The sequence below is a fragment of the Echinops telfairi genome, unplaced genomic scaffold (assembly GCF_000313985.2).
Source record: "Echinops telfairi isolate 266 unplaced genomic scaffold, ASM31398v2 ScPeMD7_7424;HRSCAF=8462, whole genome shotgun sequence".
Lineage (NCBI taxonomy): Eukaryota > Metazoa > Chordata > Mammalia > Afrosoricida > Tenrecidae > Echinops > Echinops telfairi.
In genome coordinates this window covers 52,111,522-52,131,806 of record NW_022111324.1, presented here as the reverse complement: position 1 = coordinate 52,131,806, position 20,285 = coordinate 52,111,522, and the positions used below count along the sequence as shown (strand labels likewise).

The 20,285-nt window shown below is 51.5% G+C and overlaps 1 protein-coding gene across 1 annotated transcript; it reads left to right on the top strand.

Annotated features, from left to right (window-relative positions):
* Positions 1 to 43: 43 nt before the first annotated feature.
* Positions 44 to 19,348, top strand: EIF2D (eukaryotic translation initiation factor 2D). The gene is made up of 15 exons (XM_004699845.2): positions 44 to 191; positions 925 to 1,115; positions 2,304 to 2,387; positions 2,879 to 2,969; positions 6,549 to 6,656; positions 8,331 to 8,587; positions 8,892 to 9,009; positions 10,577 to 10,622; positions 11,017 to 11,120; positions 11,224 to 11,373; positions 11,698 to 11,787; positions 12,960 to 13,055; positions 15,008 to 15,128; positions 17,624 to 17,798; positions 19,174 to 19,348. Exons 1-15 carry the CDS (start codon positions 136 to 138, stop codon positions 19,242 to 19,244), a joined length of 1,758 nt encoding a protein of 585 aa, XP_004699902.1. The 5' UTR covers positions 44 to 135; the 3' UTR covers positions 19,245 to 19,348.
* The last annotated feature ends 937 nt before the right edge of the window (positions 19,349 to 20,285 follow it).

Sequence of the window (20,285 nt, the reverse complement as noted above, 5' to 3'; positions counted from 1 at the left end):
TCTCGGTCCGCGTTTCCTGCCGAGCCTCTCTTCCGGCCCGGCCCCAGCATGGCTGCGCCCGGAGCCGAGCGCCACGGGGTTGCCGCCCCCTCGCTTTCCCGCTAGCCCTGGGACTTCCTCGCCGCACCAGCAGACATGTTCACCAAGGCCTTTCGGGTCAAGTCCAACACGGCCATCAAGGGGTCGGACAGGTGAGGGCGGGAAGGGGCCTGGCTGCGTCCGAGCCCTCGCTCGATGCGGTCGGCCAACGTGGGGGCAGCGGCGAGGGCAGGGACCCGGGTGACGGGCGCTTAGGTCACATTTAGAGAGTGGGTGTGGAGAGAGCACCCGTTTTTTTCTCCCTGGGCATATTTTAGGAACTCTAATGAGTTAAAAAGCAATTCCGCCCGTGCTAACGGACTGCAGACTGTATACGCCGTGTTGAAGACAAAAAATACGGAATTCCTCCCCAAAGAGCGCCGAGCCCCCACGGGAGCCGCCAGACGGGGCTCAGGGAGCTGCCACTGTGCGGGGGAAGCGTGCGCGGACTGCGTGCGGGGACTGCCGAGGTGCCCGGGATGAGGCGCCCGTGGACCGCTGTCCTTGCGGACACAGCCACATGCTAGGTTTCTCTCCGGCCCGTGCCCCACAGTTGCCATGTTTGGCGCCCCTCGTATTCATCACAACCTCACAGAGTTGCCAAGCTCAGGTGAGACCTGCGTGGATGGGAGGACAAAGCAGGAAGTCCTAAGGCAAGGCCGAGCTTTCGTATTTCAGGCAAACTTGAACGGCCGAGAAAGGTGATGTTGTTTGATGTTGATTTGGGGGAGATCTGGGCATCAAAACCAGGCAGCCTTGGCTCAGTCCTCATGATTTGATAATAAGTCCTTCAGAGTCAGTCACTCTGGGCAGCATTCTTAAAAGGAGTTGCTGTGCTTTCTGCAGGAGAAAACTTCGGGCCGAGGTGACCACTGCTTTCCCCTCCATTGGAGCAGAGCAGGTCTCTGAGCTAGTGCCTGGAAAGGAGGAGCTGAACGTTGTGAAGCTGTATGCTCACAAAGGGGATGCAGTGACTGTGTATGTGAGCGGTGGTAATCCCATCCTATTTGAATTGGAGAGAAATCTGTATCCAACAGGTATGACAGTAGGATAAAGATGCCTCTTACTGGTCCTTACCTGACATCTGCTTCTCTGTCTTTCTTCCATTTTCTGCCTCCCATGGGACAAACAAGCACAGTCTCCTGAAACTTACTTTGGGACTTTCATGGGTCTAGTGGGTCTAAAGTTGGGTCTTTCAAGAAGGAAACAAAAGGGAGAACACAGAAGGAGAATGGGAAGCCACCGTGGCATGTTGTGAAAGGAACACGCTGTGGCCGAGGGGTGTATAGTGATCTCAACAAGGTGACAGGTTCCCTTAAAAAGCTAGCTTCTCAGACTATGAGGAAAAATGCTTCTTAAAACGATTCCTAGCAGAAGGCACATATCCAGCCATAGGAAATGTACTTCAATCAGATCTTTCACAAAGATCTTTCTTAGTATCTCCGGTATCCCAGGGCCTTCGTTTGCTTGGTCACAGAGCCCAGGGATCTTTTTTCTGCGGCTGCTGATGCCCACGTTGCTACACCCAGCGTGGCTACAATGTAGTCTTCGTAGGCTGCCCCCACCCCACCCCATTCCCTGCTGTAGGTAAAGACAAAACCACACTCTCCTGTATTTGCTTTGAGGGTTCTCCTGCTGATCCCGATGGAAATTTAAAAAGAACAACAAATTCCCCAAAGGAACACAGATAATAAGCATGGAAAAGTTCCAGTGTTTCTTACAGGCTGGGTATCTGTTCTTTGATGACTTGCTCGGAGGTAATAAATGGGTTTGTGCCCTACTTTCATTCACTGTGGCCTCTCCACTGTAGTTAACACCTTGGGCTGCTAAACATCAGGTCCACAGTTTGAAACCACCAGCTGCTTCTTGAGAGAATGATGGGGCTTGGTATTCCTGAAAAGAGGTACAGTTTTAGATGCGCATATGGGCAGTTCTCCCTGCCCTCGAGGGTCCTTGTGAGTCGGAACGGACTTGATGGCCCTGTGTTCTGTTTGGTTTGGAGTCCAAGTGGAACCATAGGTGCCCCCAAGGCTCAGGTGACACCCAGTGACCTAGATCTCTTCTTTGCTCAAGAATGTAACCTCTGAGCGTCATCTCACAAGCTTCTGTGCAGTTTTGAGCTCTTTATCTGAGCCCTGATTAAAGTGACATAGTGTTTTGTCTTGCCAGTGCCCTAGGAGATTGAGGTTTGCATAGTAAGCGTCTTCTGGTCTCTCTTTGGGCAGTGTACACTCTGTGGTCATATCCTGATCTCCTACCAACCTTCACAACGTGGCCTCTGGTACTCGAGAAGCTGGCAGGGGGAGCAGGTAAGAGGATTTTTTTTATATTCTGTCTGTTGGGTGTCAGCTACTTGGGAATGACTGATTGGTTAAAAAGAAAGAAAGAGTTTTTCTGTGTTTATTCAAACAATGGAAGAGTGGCGTATTCTCCTGTGGTGTTACTGTCTTCCTTGGCTGGTCTTAGGAAGTCTCTGAGTCTCTCTGACCCTCATAGCAGCTTAAATGAGATCTGTGATATGAAAGGCCCTTGCGAACTACCAGATCCCAGGCTGGATTCAGCAACTCAGGACCACAGAGATCATAGCGAAGGATGTACCACCTGGCGCTTGCTCGACCACTTGTGCCCCACAGGGAGAAGTTCTGTCTGATACATGAGTTGCCAATTTTCATTCTGAGTAACACAGGTGGCACTTAGCACACGTTTGGTTGTCGAGTGACTGAAGGATAGTTGGAGTTAGAATGAGACGTTTGGCTGAGGCTGCATGTGGGTGGTGATATTTTTGTTTTGTTTGCTGCAGATTTGATGTTACCAGGAATAGTGGTGCCCCCTGCTGGTCTGCCTCAAGTACAGAAGGGTGATCTATGTGCCATTACCTTGGTGGGGAACAGGTACTGTGCCAGGGGGATGACAACTTCCCAAGCTAACCGATGAAGTATTGGAACGAAAACTAGGTTCTTGCCTCTGGAAGAAGCGGAGCGTGGGCCGTTGAGGAAATAGCAAGGAACTTGTGGGGTTCCCACATGTCTGGGAGGGGTGCATTGCTCCTTCTCCTGCTGCTTTGTTTGCTGGTTGTGAAAGGATTCTAGACAGTTCCCATATTCTGTTCACCTCGCTTACCCAGTATGGTAACATGTTACATAGCCATGGTCCAGCTCTCAAAACTAAGACATTAACTTGGGTACTTCACTACTTGGAGCCCTGGCGATTCAGTGGTTACAGCTGCTAACCGACAGGCCGGCAGTGTGAACACACCAGACACTGCATTAGCATGATGTGGCAGTCTGGTTCTCACTCTATAGCCTCACACAGCCCTGCTCTGTCCTGTAGGGTGACTATAACTTGATGGCAGTAGACAATGGAAACATTGCTGTTAACTACATTACTAACTTGATTCCTATGTGTCCCCAGTTTTTCTACTCGGGTAGTCCCCGATTTACAGCGGGCTTCTGTTCTGACAACTCCGTCATAAGTTGGTTCGATGTTAAGTCAAATACCATACCTCATTGTTGTTATTTTTTAGCTATTATTGCCATTTATTGTCAGTATCTATAAATCAGAGTTGTATTTGGTAGTTAGAAGCATTACATATAAATTTAAAGATATATTTTAATACACACACCTACTTTTTAATTTATGGACTACCCCGTTTACCTTTCACGCTTATGACAATAGGGGAAAAAATCTACACAACTGTTTTGTGTGTCCATGATGTATGTCTGGCAGTAACGAACACCAGCCAAAGTATGAAGCAAGAGGAACGCAGTCGGTGATGGATCAGGATATGTGTCAGTTTGGTTGGGCCATGATTTTAAGTGGCTTGGCAGTTATGTAGTGTTTAAATTTTGCAGGTACGTAATTATGTGATTTGGCAATACGTAGTTTCTTATGCTGATCTTCACTTAACGAGAGCTTTGCTGTCTAAAAATGTTGATAGTGAGCAGTGATTGTACATGCATACAATACATAAATCATTCAGACAAACTCGGTGATCATGAGAGTGGTTCGGTTTATGCGAGGTCATGTAATGGTCCTTTCTGTTCAATGGGCCAATCTAGGACACCATATTTGCATATTGTTGCCGTGTCTCAGTGTCCTTGATTGTGACACTTTCCCAGTCTTCCCTTATTCACCGTGACCTTGACGCTTTGCCCAGCACTGTCATCATCATCCTTTTCTTAGTGGTAGTAGCTTTACTGAGGTGTTATTCATATACCTAACAATTGACCCAGTTACAGTGGCTTTTAGTATAATCGTGAAGTCGTTTAACCATTATCACTGCTGTCGTTGCTGCTTTAAAAAATATGAGGAAGCAATCGAGTGATTCTGAAAAATCAACAGTCCCCTTACCTCATAACTCTTCCTATAAAAATATCATTCGGTGTATATCCTTCGTGACCTTCTTTGTTGTGTGCATGCATGTGCACACAGAGATGTATGATTTGGGTATTCATGTTTCAAACTAAGTAAGCGGGAATATACTGTACCTGATTGCTTTAATCACTTAATTTCCCACTGCCATCGAGTTGATTCCAACTAGCATTTCTGAGCAGAAAGCCTCATCTTTCTCCCATGAAGCAGGTGGTGGCTTTGAACCCCCAACCTTTCAGTTAGCAGTCCAACACCTAATGCACTATACCACTAGGGCTCCTTTCTGAATATTGCCTGCATGTCATATCAGCACACATATCTGCTGAAGCTTTGTACCTGATGTGTGGTTGATGGGAGACGTCTTTCGGGAACTGAGGTTGGCTCTAGTTTGTCTCTGTTGCCAACACTATTTTATTGAAGTATAAAGAGACATAGGTGCCAGTAATTTTCTCTGAAGTAGATACTTAAAAAAAGAACTGTTAGGCTGAAGATGATGTGTGTTTCCTGTTCTACGAAAAGGCTTCTGCGCTCCCACCTACCGAGTACGTAGGCTTGTGTCTTCATGCTCGCCGATGCTGGGTTGGAGGGCTCGTGCCATCGGTGGGCCCAGCTGAGAGAAACATGTCCTCTCGTTGCTGCTGTGAGAAGGAAGGAGGGGACAGACCTGGCAGAGGCCGAGGACGTTTTGGAAGCAAACACCTAGAAGTGTTTCCTTTCTTCTCCTTTTTTAAAACATACAGCCAAAATTGCAGCTGAAAAGAATGTTGGGTCATAATTTTTTCTGCCAGTGGTCTATCCAAAACTAGAGAAATGGAGAGAAATGCTCCACTTGGGCTTTTCACAGTGAGTATCAAATGGAGCCTGCAATTAGTCTGTGGCACTGTGAGATTGGCTCAAGTTACAAAACATGTTTAGTCTATTGTGACTGGAGTTCTTGAGCCTTTGTCTCTTCTCGGAGGTGGGAGAGAAGGAGCTTTCTCCTAAGAACTTGGCGCAGAAGCCCAGCTCTGTAGTGTCTGCGGCAGGAACTGACCTCTGGCTTCTAGGAGAGCTACCAGGTTGAGCGAAGCCTTTTAAGTTGAGGTGTTGGGACCTCTGCCCTTGCACCTTTCTCCTGGGACCCAGACAGGCTTGCGGCGTTTGCGGGTCCTCCATTGTTACCCAGCCGGATACCAATCCTTACAGGTAGATGTGATCGTTATTTGAGAAACACTGGACTACAGAGATGATTTATTCCATTGGGCTTTGGAAATGGTTTTTTTGGCATTGGAACGCCTAGTTCTTAGCCAGCGAGTTACACAGCATACGTGCTGTTACAAAGAGCCAAGTCAGATGCCACTGCTCTGCAGGGCGTCCCCTATCTCTCCCTCTCCCCGTGGAATCCTTGGCCGAATTTATAGTGTGAGTTGCTTCCTTTCGGTTTTGCAGTGGGGTGACTCTGCCCCTAATTTAAGGGCTTTGTTGTTGTTGGGGGCCACTGACTCGGTTTTGGAAGGCATAGTGGCCCTGTGTGGCAGTAGAATTGCCTCACAGGGTTTTCTGGCCTGTCATTTTTACAAGACCAGATCACCAGGTAATCTATCCCACAGAAGAAAAGGTAAAGTTTATTTTTTCGAAGTAAAGAACTAAAAAGCCCAAACCAGACTCACTGCCATCGAGTTAGTTCTGACTCATAGCCGCCTGATAGGACCCCTCTGGGTTTCTGTAGCTGTAAATCTTTATGGGAACAGCCAGCCTCATTTTTCTTTCGAAGAGCAGCTGGTGGGTTTGAACTGCTGACCTATTGGTTAGCGGCCAATGGACACGTACTATGCCACCAGAGCTCTTGGAATCGAAGAAAGGGAAGTTTACATATCCTTCCTAATCCTGGCGAGGCTAATTCATAGTAAGAATAAAACAAAGGCGGTGAGAACCGCAACAGATGAGCTCCATGTACAGAAAGGGAAGGTGGGCCAGAGGATTCTTGAAAGTAGTATTTGTGGGTAATCTGAGGAAAATTGAGATGAGATGCCTCAGAATTGTGGCCTCAGAGGTTTTTCCACATGTGGAACACAGGCCTTGCTCGGCTCCCTCACCCTGGTCTGCCTCCTTCTCCTCAGGGCCCCCATTGCCATCGGAGTTGCTGTCATGTCCACACCTGAGATGCTGGCTTCAGGCTTGAAGGGAAAGGGCATCACTGTGCTCCACACTTACCAGGACCACTTGTGGTGGGTACCCCGAAGGGAAGCGTTTCTGAGCTTACGGAGCGCCTGGGCTCCTGGAGCAAGCATGGGGCCTGAGACTCAGCTGTGAGAGTTTGGGGCCCAGTCTGATCCTTATGTAAGCTGCTGATGGTCAAGACTAATTTCCTCACTAAATGTGGCCATGAGGTGTTGGGCTTTCTGGCCTGTTTGGACAAGGAAATGGAGAGCTTTGGTATTTCGTAGGTGGACTTTGGGGTCTTGCTCCAGGAAGAAGAACCGTGGGGATTGTCAACCAGGCCCCCCAGTGTGGTCCAGGGCTGTTGTTACCTACCCGTATTCCAGCCATCTCTGGGCCCCTTAGGAGAGCTCTGGAATTTTCCCTTCTGAATCCCAAACCAAATCTGCAGCCCTCGGTCCTCAGCTGGTACATTCCAGATCTCTCCTCCCCATGGAGGCAACACTGGCTTACAGCTGCTTTTCAGAGCCATGGACTAGTTTGTTTTCATTTTACCAAAGAGTAGATAGCACTTTTCTTTAAAAACAAAGTATCTGTCTTTGAGGCAAGCATTTTGACCTAGTTCTTAGCCTTATTCCAGCGCTGTCTTGAACTTATACATTGCCCGCATACGGGCTGGGCTGAGTCCTCCTTTCCTGGAGGTCCGAACTCATCTCCCCGGGTATTGGCGGGTATCAGAGGGCTCTGTCGCTCCTGTTGTCCCAGCAGCTTGTTTCTAGCGTCGGTCCTGGTGCAGAAATCCAGGGCACGCTGTTGGTGGTCTGCTCGGCAGCTGCCACAGCCCATCTACAGCCGCTCCCTCCCCTCCCAGCTGGAGTGGTCTGGGGCCTCCAGAGCCACACAGCCACCAGCCACCCGCCTCTTCTCCCTGCTGTGAGGCTCACCAAGTTAGCGTGCCTAGACTGGCCTTTAATCCTGTCCCCTGCCACCCGAGCCAGTCTGCGTTCTGCTGGTCGCTGCCTCAGTCTGCCCATCTGTAAAGCGGTGGTAGCAGATGTGTCACTTTCTCACAGGCTCCCTGGGAGGATTAGAGGGCTAGAACAGAGGAGCCTGGCTCTCTCAGGTAACGCCTCCTGCAGTTTTGGTTTCATTGGTGTGTGCTTGATCACAATGACGTCAGCCTGTACTTGGCCTTGCTCCTAATAACTTACCTTCCTGTGCCTTCAGGACAAGGTTTAAGAGATGCAGACAGCCCCTCCCAAAGCGTGTGGCCCTAGATGAAGGAAGGTGCTGTCGAGAAGCCTGAGCGTCCCGTCCTGACATTGTTGTTTTGTAGCGGCTTCTGTCACTTTGGGCAGACTTGCTGACTTAGGCTCATATTTCACCAAACTAGAACTACAGATGTATTTGCAACCTTACTATTGTTGTTTAATTCCGAATGGTTTTACTATTTTTAGCACATAGGGAGTGCTTTTGGGGCTTGTGCTTGGATGCGTTTTCTTCATTCTTTTTCCTTCTCTGCATGCCCGTGACTCCTCCTCCTAAGGAGATAGGAGAGGCAAGCCTTGGTCTTCCTGTGTCAAAGATGAGGGCAGTGGGCCGAGAGTGGACCGTGGGGCTGGGAAGAGAGTGCCTACTCCCGTCGGCTCTCACTGCCGGGGCACTCCTGGCTGAGGGGAGAGTAACCAGGGTGGGAGAGTGCTGAGGCTGGTGCTTGGTGTTTCTGACATGGATTCTTCCAGGAAATTTGGAGACAAGTCTGCTCTACCTTCCATTGCTCCACTGGCCCTGGACCCCTTGGATCTCTCTGAGGAGAAGGACTCTGTCCAGGTGGACCTGGCGCTGCAGGAAGACGTGAGGCACCTGCATCTGAAGGCAGAGGAGAAAGGGAATGAGGAGGCTCCTCAGCTGTGTGGGGAGGAGTCCCAGTCGGAAGCCACAGAAAACACCACTACCGAGGGCCAGAACCAAGACACCATGGGCAGCAAGACCCTTGCAGGTATGTGTCTCTCTGGGTGCTCATTTGCTCTCGCTTTGGGGGCATTTCCAGCACCTGAACCCCCAAAGATTTCTCTCGTTGAACCCTTCTAGCATGGTGGGGCGGGACTTTCTGGTCCGGCCCCTTTTCCGGGAGCAGCCTTCTTAAAACACTCAGTTTTCAGGAGAGTGGAGCTTTGGTGCCAGAAAGGGGGCTCCTTCTGGAGCCAGGGAGGTGAGGCAGGGGTAGAACTGGACGGGGGAGTTGCCCCGTGTCCTTGGCATCCTGTGTCCCGTAGAAAGAAGGCGGTCCTGTTTCTTTGCAGAGCAAATGGATGTCCTCTTACAGCAATGTTTCTTGCTTGCTTTGAAGAGCCGGGTCAAAAAGGCTGACCTCCCGCTACTCACCAGCACCTTCCTTGGCAGCCACATGTTTTCCTGCTGGTAAGGAAGGGACCGATGTTGGGTGGAGGCCAGGCACTAGGCCTTACACATGCTCCTGGACAGGACAGGACAGGCGGATGGGGGAATCGGTTGAGAGACCTACTCTGGAAATTGTGTGCCTGATTGCGCTAGGGCAGAGGCCAGTAGGGTGAGTAGAATGGAGGTCTGAACTGGCATCTAAAGTAGGTCTTGGGGTTAAAAACCAGCCAGAAGGGATGTTGAGGAAAAGAAAGATAAAACTCCCTGGACACCCAAGGCTCTTGGAACTCTGTCCCTGCTGCTGTGGTCTGGGCTCCCTCTCCTGAATGGGACAGCGTATCCTGACAGGAAGTGTCCTGGGGGCTGCCCCTTTGTTAACACCCCCCTCCCCCCCAACTCGTGAAAAGTAGGTGGACCAGATTAGGTTGTAGCAAGAGACTACATCACAGCCCCCAACCGGAGCCCCCAGGAAAGACTGGCTTACACGTGGGCAGATGTGAATTTTGAAGATAGGCCCCTCTGGGCTGAAAAGTCAGGTCCCCGGGATTGGCTTGAGCAGGGTGAACTTGTCACCCGATTTCGCGAACCATGTCTCAGTACTCAGACTGATGCTGTAGAGATTCAGCGGTCTGCGGGAGGATGCTCGCTCAGGAAGTGCTGACACATCAGGAAGTCGCTCGCCCATTTGTGCCCTGGAACTGAGCAGCTTGCTTTTGGAGACTTTTGCTGTGTGGTTTTGAAGTGGCTTTATGGGCTCCGTTAAGGCCCCTGCACATGTGTGGTGTCATGCAGTGGGTGGTGGGATACTTGGGATCTGTCTGAGCCTGGCCGGGGTGGGAGTCACTGGTCACAGGGAGCCTTGCATCTCTAGGAAAGAAGTGCTGGGCCTGGGGTGGTTCTAGAGTGCCGCCCCCTTGCTGTTGTGTGCCATGATCTGTGGTCAGGTACCTCCGCCCCACAGGAATTGCTCAAGGGCCGGAGCCGGCAGACGGTCTTTGTGTGAAAGGCAGCTTAGTCAGTACTGGAGCTCGGCGGGCCCGTGGTCTGCTGCAGAGACTGCTCTGCCGTCGGCGCTCCCACCCACAGCGGTGCACACGTGAAGGGGCAGAGCCAGGTCTGGCCCACAGGGTGCCCTTTGCTGGTGCTGCCTGGGTCGAGCCGCCCACAGTGGGCTTGGTGCAGGACACACTCACCTTGAGGTGGGGCTTTTGAGGCCACAGAAGGTTGTCGAGTTTGAGGAGAATCTCGCACTAGAGGCAATATGGATGCCCCCAGCTCCTTGTGACTACGCAATTTAAACCACGATTTAATAAAAATGAAATAAAGTGTCAAGTTCTGTTTTCCGGCCCCAGTCACATTTCACACCTGAGCTAGTGGCTGCCAGCTCAAACGGCTCAGCACGTCCCACCGTCACCAAAAGCGCTGTTGGATAACGGCACTCACTTTGAGTCTCATGGCCTGCTCTGTCCAGCCTCCGTCCTGGACGCGGCCTCGCTCTGAAGGGGGAGGAGGCAGCTCCCCTCAGAACCCAGCGGGCCCCCCACCACAGGCTTTGCGAACTTAACTTGCCTTTTCCATCTGCACTCAGCCCTGAAGGACAACAATTGGACATCAAGAAGTCGAGCTACCGAAAGGTAAGCCGGCCTCTTCACATGGACTCTGAACTGAGAGCAGGCACCCATGGCGTGAGGTGTAGGGATGCCCTGTCTGCAGGGCGCAGGTCAGAGGGAAGCTTTTTATCCAGATGGGAGGCCGGAATAGAGACAGTTCCCTGGCGGGCAGAGACAACTCGGTGTCTATCCATGCCTCTTTTCCCTTGGGCCCTTTTCTTGCTGTCCCGTGGTCTCTAACAGCTTCTCTACCCCAGAGCTCGGGGGTGGGGATGGGGACTCCCCGTTGCCCGTGGGATGAGGGAAGAGACTGTCTGGAGTCCCTCCTCAGTGCCTGCCGAGCTTGGTCTCCGGTGCATCGGAGGTGCTGTCAGTGTGTGAGCCCACACATCCCCCACCACCAGCCCTCTCTCCTCAGCTCTCCAAGTTCCTGCAGCACATGCAGCAGGAGCAGATTGTACAGGTGAAGGAGCTGAGCAAAGGTGTGGAGAGCATTGTGGCTGTGGACTGGAAACACCCGAGGTGCGTACAGGGGCGAGCCACAACTCACACCTGGGCGGTGGACTGGGAATTGCCTAGACATGAGTGTAAAATGTGTGTTTTCTTTCCTTCTGCTGGGTTTTAGGATCACATCTCTCGTCCTAGCTGAGCTCTCCCCGACCTCCCAGCCTGTCCAGGAGGGCAGCAGGGAGCAGCCCTATCACCCTCCTGAGATAAAATCCCTCTACTGTGTCCCAGCCAACATGACCCTGCTCTTCCAGGAGTCTGGCCACAAGTGAGTTTTTGGAGAGCAGCCCTTCTCTGCCTAGTGTCCCAGCCTGTGGTTCTCCCACTGAGCGGTGCTCACTCGTGACTGGCGAGCCCGTTCTGCCTCCTCTTCCTATTTCCCAACTCCAGCTCCAAGTCCCTTTCCCCTGGGAATCTTCTCTGACTACGTGGAGTGAGAGAGTAGCTTTCTTCTCTTGTACCCGTAGTAATTCTTCCCACAGTCCTGCTCCCCTCTGTCAGGATAGGGGAACACAGCAAAGCTGAGTGAGTGTCTGCAGCGTGTCTCGCCCCCAGCACAGCGTGCACTCACGCCCAGCCCTTTCCTCACTAGGAAGGGGAGCTTCCTCGAGGGCAGTGAGGTCCGAAAAGTCATCATTAACTATGCTAAGAAAAATGACCTGGTGGATGCTGACAACAAAAAGTGAGTGGACAAAGCACAGACCATGACCTGGCTTTTTGGGTGAGACCCTAGACGGTGTGCATGGAGGATCTCTGGGAGAGGAGGGTGGGGAGGATGGAACCACAGGGTTTTAGAAACAGCCAAGGTGAGTGGGTCCAGAGAGCCCTGGTGGCGAAGTGGGTTGTGCGTTGGGCTGCCTGCTAACTAATTGCAGGGTCAGCAGTTAAAACCCACCGTTCATTCTGCAGGAAAAAGATGAGGCTGTACAGGGTTGGCTCCCCACAGGAGCACTCTGAGCTGGAACCGAATCCTGGGCTATGCATTCCTAGACTTACTGCTTAGGGCGTTCCGATGCATACGTGCTGTAAACGTTGACTGGGGACTGTGCTCCACACAGTTCACAGGAAAGTTCCATTGGCTTTTAATTCTGATTTTCCACGAATTACGTGAAGCCCTCCTGTGTGTCCACTACCGGTTTGCAGATGTCATTGTCAGGAGAAGAACGCAGACTGATTTCAGCAAGGTTTACAGATACAATTGTAGCTTGTTAGTGTTCTTTCTTAATACGTTAGAAATTCAACCACCAAATGGAAGACAGGTTTCATTTATTTTTTACTTTAAAAAGACATCCTTAGGATCGAAGAGGTGGAAAACTTCTAGCCTAATCTAATGTTCTCATTTCATCGATTCCTCCCTTCACTGTAGAGCCCCCCTGCGTTCCAGCCTTGTGTAAAGCTAAGTCCTGGAGGCTAACCGCCTGCGGTTGCATGGCCAGTGAGGGGCAGGCAGAACTGCACCAAGACCACACTGCTGACTGCCATGCACAGGCCACTGCTGAGGGGCGGGTCCTCCATACGGCCTGTGATCCTGCCTGGCTATGAAAGGACAGGAGATGCGCTGACCCCGGGCTGGCCTTTGGGGCATGAGAAAACCCAGCCAAGCCCAGGGCTGTCGAATGGAGTCCGACCCCTCGCTTGGGACCCCCCTCTGAGATCAGGGTGGAAGTACTCCTGGGTGTCCATGGCTGTGACTTCGACAGCAGGTGGCCACGTCTCTTGTCCACTGAGCAACTGGAGGGTTTGGACTGCTGGCCTTTCACCTAGCCCAGTGCTTAGCTCATGGCACCACCAGGGCTCCTTGGGTCTGAAGGGGTGGCTCTGAAATTTTCTTCCCCCATCTGCTTTCCCTGTTAGCCTTGTGAAGTTGGATCCCATCCTAAGTGACTGCCTCTTGGAGAAAAGTGAGCAGCACACGGTCCTGGCGCTTCCCTGGGATAGCCTCCTGACCAGGTAGCGGGGTTCCCTCTCTGTAACGTCTGTTGACTGCATTGAACTTGAAATTGCTAAGATCTTAGGTTCAGGCTTTATTTACATAAGCCATGTCCTGTGTAAACTAGCGTGGGCTAATTCCCATGTGGAGACTTGTGGGTTGGGACAACTTGGGTCAACACAGTATGGCAAAATTTATAAAAAATAAGAATTTCCAAAAGATTTAAAAGTAAAAAGAAGAGTGTCAGGGACCAGGTGCAGGGGAGAGGATTGTCTTCAAGTTTTCCAAGAATGGAGTATCTTTTAAATCTCCTTTTCCACAGAACCGTAGTTGAACATGATTGCACTCAGGAGTGGTGGACACACTGCAGCCTGTGGACCAAACAAATTGTACCCATTCCTATCTGCGTGGTCTGGGGCTGCCTTGGCATTATAATGGCAGCGTTGAATCGTTCCAGCGGAGACTACCTTTGCACAGAGCTTAAAATGCTTCCTATGGCCCTGCAGAGAGAAAGTGTGCTGGCCCTAATGTCTGCCAGCAAGAGAGGCTTTGGTTTGATGAAAGTAGAAACGGCCTGTGGTAAAGGTGGTTCATAATGGAAATGGGCCATCCTTGAAGTACGTGAAGTACACCCTGTGAAGTATGTGAAGTACACCCTATGAAGTACATCCTGTGAAGTACACAGAGTACACCCTATGAAGTACATACACCCCGTGAAAGTACATCCTGTGAAGTATATGAAGTAGATCCTGTGAAGTACGTGAAGCACATACATCCTGTGAAGTACATGCAGCACATCCTGTGAAGTACACGAAGCACATGCTGTGAAGCACACGAAGCACATACATCCTCTGAAGTACATCCTGTGAAGTTCACGAAGTACACTCTGAAGTACATACACCCCGTGAAAGTACATCCTATGAAGTATATGAAGTAGATCCTATGAAGCACATACATCCTGTGAAGTACATGAAATACATAAATCCTGTGAAGCAGTACTTGGAGGCAGTAGCCGCGAGGGGAAGTTTTGAGGGGCAGGACTACCTTCCCTGGGCAGATTGTCAGAAGATGGGCCCGCGGGCGGTTTCCCAGGCTCACGTCATTCAGGCCACTTCCCTGCATGGAGGGTGGCGGAGTGGCCGCCACCTTGGTTGCAGTATGGAATCATCTGGAGCGCTGTAAACATATCTCTGCCTGCACCCTCGCTCCAGAAACCCTGCCTTGGTCGGCCTAGAGTGAAGCTCCCCAGGTGACTGGATGACTGAGGTGCAGCTGGACCACTGACTAGCGTCACCCTAAGCGGAGAACACGATTGATGTTGGCAGCGATTTCATCCTGCTTGGATCAGCAGTCAGTGGCCAGGGAAGCAGCAGTCAGGAAATCAAATGACATACTACACTAGGCAAATCTGCAGCCAAGTACCCCCCAAAGTTTTGAAGTGTTAAAAAGCAAAGATGTCACTTCGATGACCAAGGTGCACTGACCCAAGAATGGTCTTTTCAAGGCCCTCCCCTGCGTGGTAAGGCCGGGCAGCGGCCCACTAAGACAGAGTAGAATGGGTACATTTGAATTGTGGTCTTGGCGGAGGGCAGAGACTCCAGGACTACTAGAATAAATCAGTCAGTCTTAGAAGAAATACAACCAAAACGCGCCTTAGAAGCAAGGGTGGCCAGACTTCAGCTCGCTTCTTTAACACATCATGAGAAAGACTGGGTGCTGAAAAGGGTGTTGTGGCTGCTGCGTGCAGCAGAGGGTGACGAAAGTGGAGGGGCCCCTCAATGAGAGGGATTGACCTTGGCCAAACAGTGGTCCCAGGTGCAGCACAGTGGCGAGGGGCTGCAGGCTGGGCAGCATTCTGTTCGGTCATGCATAAGGTTAGCATGTCAGAGCCCACTGGGTTTGCACCCAGCTGCCTGGCGGGCTTGAGCTTTGGGCTGCATCCGACTTCACCTCATTCACTCACTCGTTTCAGGTGTTTGGACAAATTGCAGTCTGCCTATCGAGTGACCTTTCCCGGGCAAGAGCCCATTGTGAAGAAAGGGAAAATCTGCCCAGTTGACATTACGCTCGCACAGAGAGCTGCTAATAAAAAGGTAATGTTCAAAGACCGGGTCTCAGGGTGGTGATGGAATGCTCCTGCTACGTGGTCTCTCGATGAGATGGGAGGTTTTAGAGGGGCCGCAGATACCGCCGAGGTTGCTGGTGAAACACCTGGTTGTGTGGCTGGCCAGACCCACACAACAGCTGTGCAGAACAAGCTGAAGCTGCCCCATCGCTGCCCCTGAGGGCACTGCTTAGAACCTGGCTCCCAAAGGAAATAAGCTTTATTGTGTTTTTCCCTCAGAACTATGTTACAAACTTCCATCTCTTACGGATTCCACTTGGAATTGGATCACTTATTTGTTAAGTACACATAACTCGCAAAGACTTGTTGAAGGAACGGAGGGTGGTTAGCCTGGCAACACGGAATCCTGGCAACAAATTACATCTGCCCTGAAATGTCAACAACTGTCCCCTGGAAAAAGGATTACATTGAACTCTGCCTGCCTTAGAAGACAGAACTGGAATTAGTGGTCGGAGGACCCAGACAGACTTTGGTTCAAAGAAAAGAAGTTTTAGTAGTGTACTGTTAGAAGCATGGGCTGTGAATTAGACACTTAGCTCGAGCTTGACCTTGAGTAAAGATTTTATTGTGTTTCAGGTGAAAATTTACACAGCAAATTGTTTCCCACTCAATAATCCATAACAAATTGTTTCATGACATTGGCCGCAATTGTGAACACCCTCCCCATGTCCTCTCTCATCTCTTCCCTTCCCTCCAGTTTCCTTGCCTTCTCGTCTCTGCTTTTGGGCAAACGTTGCCCGTTGGTCTCATAGCAGTGCTTGTTCTACAGAGCACACCCCTTGCCAGGGTGACTGTGGCTCGCATAGGCCCGTCTGTTGTTTGGCTCTAGGAGTGGCTTCCGTTCGAGGGTGAAACAGTGTCCGTCTTGGGGGTCCTGTAATCCCTTTTAATCCCAGAAGGCTGGTCTTTTCTTCGTCTTTTATGAGTTTGAGTTTTACTGTGCATTCTCCCATTCTATCCGGGACCTTCTTCGTGGACGCTGTGCACCATCTGGTTGAGCTGGCCTCTGGCTCGGGAGCACTGGGGGGCCTCCGTCCTGGAACGTGAGGACTGCTGGAGCCTTGGTTTCCTTCCTAACCCTGTAAGACCCGGCACTGCTCCCCAGACTAGGGTGTGGGGCGCGATCTTTATGGACGACGCTGTGTCACTTGACCTGGGTGGAGGTTCCTGTGCCTGCACACCTGCTACTCCACCCTGTGAGCGCTGTGGCCGTGTGCCGGGCGTTCGTTTCCTTAGTGGTGCCCCTCCTGTGCACATGGACACGTGTATGTGAAGAGGCTTCAGAATGATCGTGTGTCCACGGTCTTTTCATTCAGCTTTTCCAGAATGTTAAGACCTCTTTAATGGTGGCTGATTTCAACACTTGTTATTGTTTGATAACAATTCGAATTGCCCAAAATTGAAATTGTTGCTTCACAAAATAGTTATTTCCTGGAGGTCTTCAAGCAAAGACTAAGTGGCCACTGGTTGGAGGAGGTGGGTTGATAGGGTGTAGTCCAGTTCAGGTGAGAGGCTGGCATAGGATGTGACTTCTCATTTCCTGGTGGTCCTAAGACTCGGTACGGAGTCCCTTGACATACCTCACGTAGTTTGGAATGTTTAAAGATCTTATTGACAGCAACCCTCCCACACACGCAGCCCCATCTGACTGCCATTGAGCCCCTTCTGCCGCTGTGGGTTTTCCGAGGCTGTGAGTCTATGGGAGTAGAAACCACCTTTCTCCTGCGGAGCAAGCACCTGGTGGTTTTGGACGCTGACTGTGGGCAGCAGCCCAGCGTGCTATTAGCCTCCCCCCACCCTGCCTCTGTGTGTGAGGGAAGGGGGACCTGGTCAGAGGAACAAGGGAAGAATTGTGGTTTTTAGCAGCATGAATGTTTCCCTTTTTTTTTAGACCTGGAAGTCACATCCTTTGCACTTGCGAGGTTTGTGAGTACTTGAAAAATGCACATTGCTGATTGGACCTTTGATTATAAGAAATTGTTAGTTTAGTTTTAGGGATGATGATGGTTTTATTTTTATATTACAAGGGCCCGATCGTGTAGAGAGCATACTGAAGTAGTGACAGATGATGTGGCTCTGCACTAAGGTAATTTGAGAGCAGGGCGTGAATGAGATAGGGGAATCCAGGTTCACCACATGATGTTCGTTGAGACTAGATGGTAGGTACGTAGAGGGATTATACTACGCTGTGTTTTTGTCATACATTCTCTGTGATAGAAAAACAAAGGTGTATATATAGTAATGGTTGGGATAATACTGTTTAACATGTGTATTAGAGTCGATATAATATGTATGCTATTGGGTGGGATAGATGGTGTCCAGGTAGAAGCGGCAGGGAACTCCCTCAGATGAAAGTTGCCATAGTGATAGGCAGGGTGACTCCCGAGAGCAGAGCCGAGGTGGCTGCCCAGGGGAGGGAGGTCCTTGTGCTCTGTCCCCACCATCTGTTTTCTGCCCTCTCAGGTGACCGTGGTCCGCAACTTGGAGGCCTACGGGCTTGACCCATACTCGGTGGCAGCCATCCTCCAGCAGCGATGCCAGGCGAGTACCACCGTCTCCCCCGCCCCTGGAGCCAAGGACAGCCTGCAGGTCCAGATCCAGGGAAACCAGGTCTCCCACCTGGGCCGGCTGCTGATCGGTGAGTGTCCCTCGGAGGAGAGGAGACTGCTCTCATCTGTCTGGCAAAACTCTCCCTGCCAGCCCACCTCCGCCCACTTCTGCTAACACCCCTGCATGAACTGCATACGGAGGGGCTTTAAAAACGTCATGGGCAAGCGGAATTTCAAGAGTGATAGAATTTTCCCATGAACTTTTTGAAGCCTGCTCGTATTATTTCTACCAAGTTCTGTTCCGTTCCAAAAGCTACAAGCCTGCGGGCCAGTAGGAGGGCTATTCCCCTCACCTCACAGACAGGGGTGAGAGAGAGGGTAAGGGCCGCCAGGTAGCAAGAGTAGAGCCAGGCCCTCTGACCCTGGTCCCGAGCACCCTCCACCAGACTGCCTGTGGACGCTTGGTGAGCGCCTTTGCTGGCCAGGCTTTCTCTCCGCCTACTCTCTCTCTTGTCAGAATGACACGGTGGAAGGATTAGCTCTGTTTTACAGATGGGGAAACTGAGGCTCAGGGAGGTGCAGTGCCTTGCCCTGGCAACATCTGGGTGCTGTCGCTGGGCTCTGAACCTTGCTGTCTGACTCCCAAGCTTGAGTTTTTTCGCCCTCATTGTCAACTCAAACCCTCCCCCAGCTCAGCTTTCCCACCGCCCTTGTCTGCACTGCCTTCAGCATCAACGCCTGCGCTCAGTGAACAGGCTCTCGACTCCACCTGGGCACACGCACTGTGCCCCTCCCACCTAGTGTGTCTTCCTACGTGGGCCGTGTCTGCCTGACACACCTAGAGCTGTGCTGACCCAACTCGGTCACGTGAAGCCAGCCTGGAGCAAGTCCTGCTTTTCCTGTGACCCCTAGACTAGCCCACCAAACACAGCCTGGTAGGTCTGCCGCAGAGCTCACCGTCACTGACATCTGAGCCGTTAGTCGAGCTCCTAGAAGGCTGCGTCCACCCTTGTCTCTTCCTCGGGGCCCGCCTGCCGCCAAGTGAACGCCCAAGGCAGCACCCACCAGTTCCTGTCTTGTCTGTTTGAGAGGAACCCCAGTGAGGGGCGGAGAAGAGGTGCTGGGGAATAGACACACACAGGCACGCCTGTGTGCTTTCTGAGAAAACATACATGCTTGGACTGAGATACACCAGAAAGGAGCTGTCCCGGTGGGAATTGCAGAAATGCACACCTAGGCCTTGAGTTAGAGAGAGTCCTCCTTCTGAGAGGCTTCCCAGAGAAGCTGCGCTTGGAGCTGGGCTTAGACTGCAGGCAGGAGCACACTGCAGCCAGGCCAGGCCTGGCCGGGCCAGGAGGTGACGTAAGTGTAGAATTTGGGCCCACGGGGCAGCTTGTGGGGCCAAGGGGGAGGGCTGACGGGACCCGGGCTGCCCTGTGAGGGATTTCTGCTTTGGGATTACAGACGAATATCAGCTCCCTCGGAAACACGTCCAAGGCCTGGAAAAGGCCCCCAAACCTGGCAAGAAGAAGTGACGGCCAGACTCTGTTCATGCGGTTGGTCCAGTGGAAATCAAGCTGGGGCTGGTAATTTATATGCGCATTTTCAGCTTTTGCAAATAAAAAATATAATTCTTTAACCAAAACGAGTTTTTATTCCAACCTAAGTCTTGGTTTCCCTTGTGTTTCCGCCACGGAGCTGAAATGTCGCAGTATGCCTTCTCACAGTCAGTCAACAGCATGCCTTTTCCATTCATGTGGTTTCTGTGACTTAGTTCCTCCCCGCCCTCGGCAGGACAGCCCACTTCAAGTTCAGGCAGATGGAGCCTCCCTGTTTATAAAGCCCACAGCCTCCTGTTAATTTCTCCCTACTAATCAACCTCCCAAACCAAAAATAGCTCCGCCCTGGCTCTAACGAGTTACTCGTGTAGGAAACAACCCAGCTGCTCCGTGTCATCAGTCCAGGCGGCAGAAGAAAGAGTCGGCCCTGGGCCACAGCAGCACTGGGCTAGCTAGAAATGAGGAACAATAGAAGCCCACTGGGAAAGGGGCTTTGGTACGACAGGATTCTCCCCCCACCCCGCCCTGGCAGTCGGCCTCCAGCAAGGGCGAGCTCCAAGATGACGGCTTTGTGACATGCCTTGTGAGCAAGCCCCACTCGTCAACCCTGGGCTCCCTGCATCTTGTGCGGGATTCTGTGTCGTCATTTTCCCGAGGGCAAGGGTCATGCTCTGTCAAATTCCTAGAGGGCTGACCTGATGGCAGAAAGGTTCAGACCCGCTGCTCTGTTCATGGGTCCCTTGCGGAGCCAGCACTCCCCTTGGGTGACAGCCCAGAGTCAACCAAGCGGGATTCCCAGTGAGTTTTGGTTTTTCCCCACGAAGAAGCACATTTTCTTCAACATCTTTCCTCTCCTCACACCTTTTAGTTAAATCCAGATAGGAAACGTTTACCAAGGAGAATGTCCACAATTGTGGCTGTGGGTCAAGTTCGCCCAGCTGCCCGTCTGGGGTCGAGGGAGGAAAGCAAGGGTGTGGGAGTGTGTCCAGAGCACCCCCGCCTTCCCTTAGTCGGCTC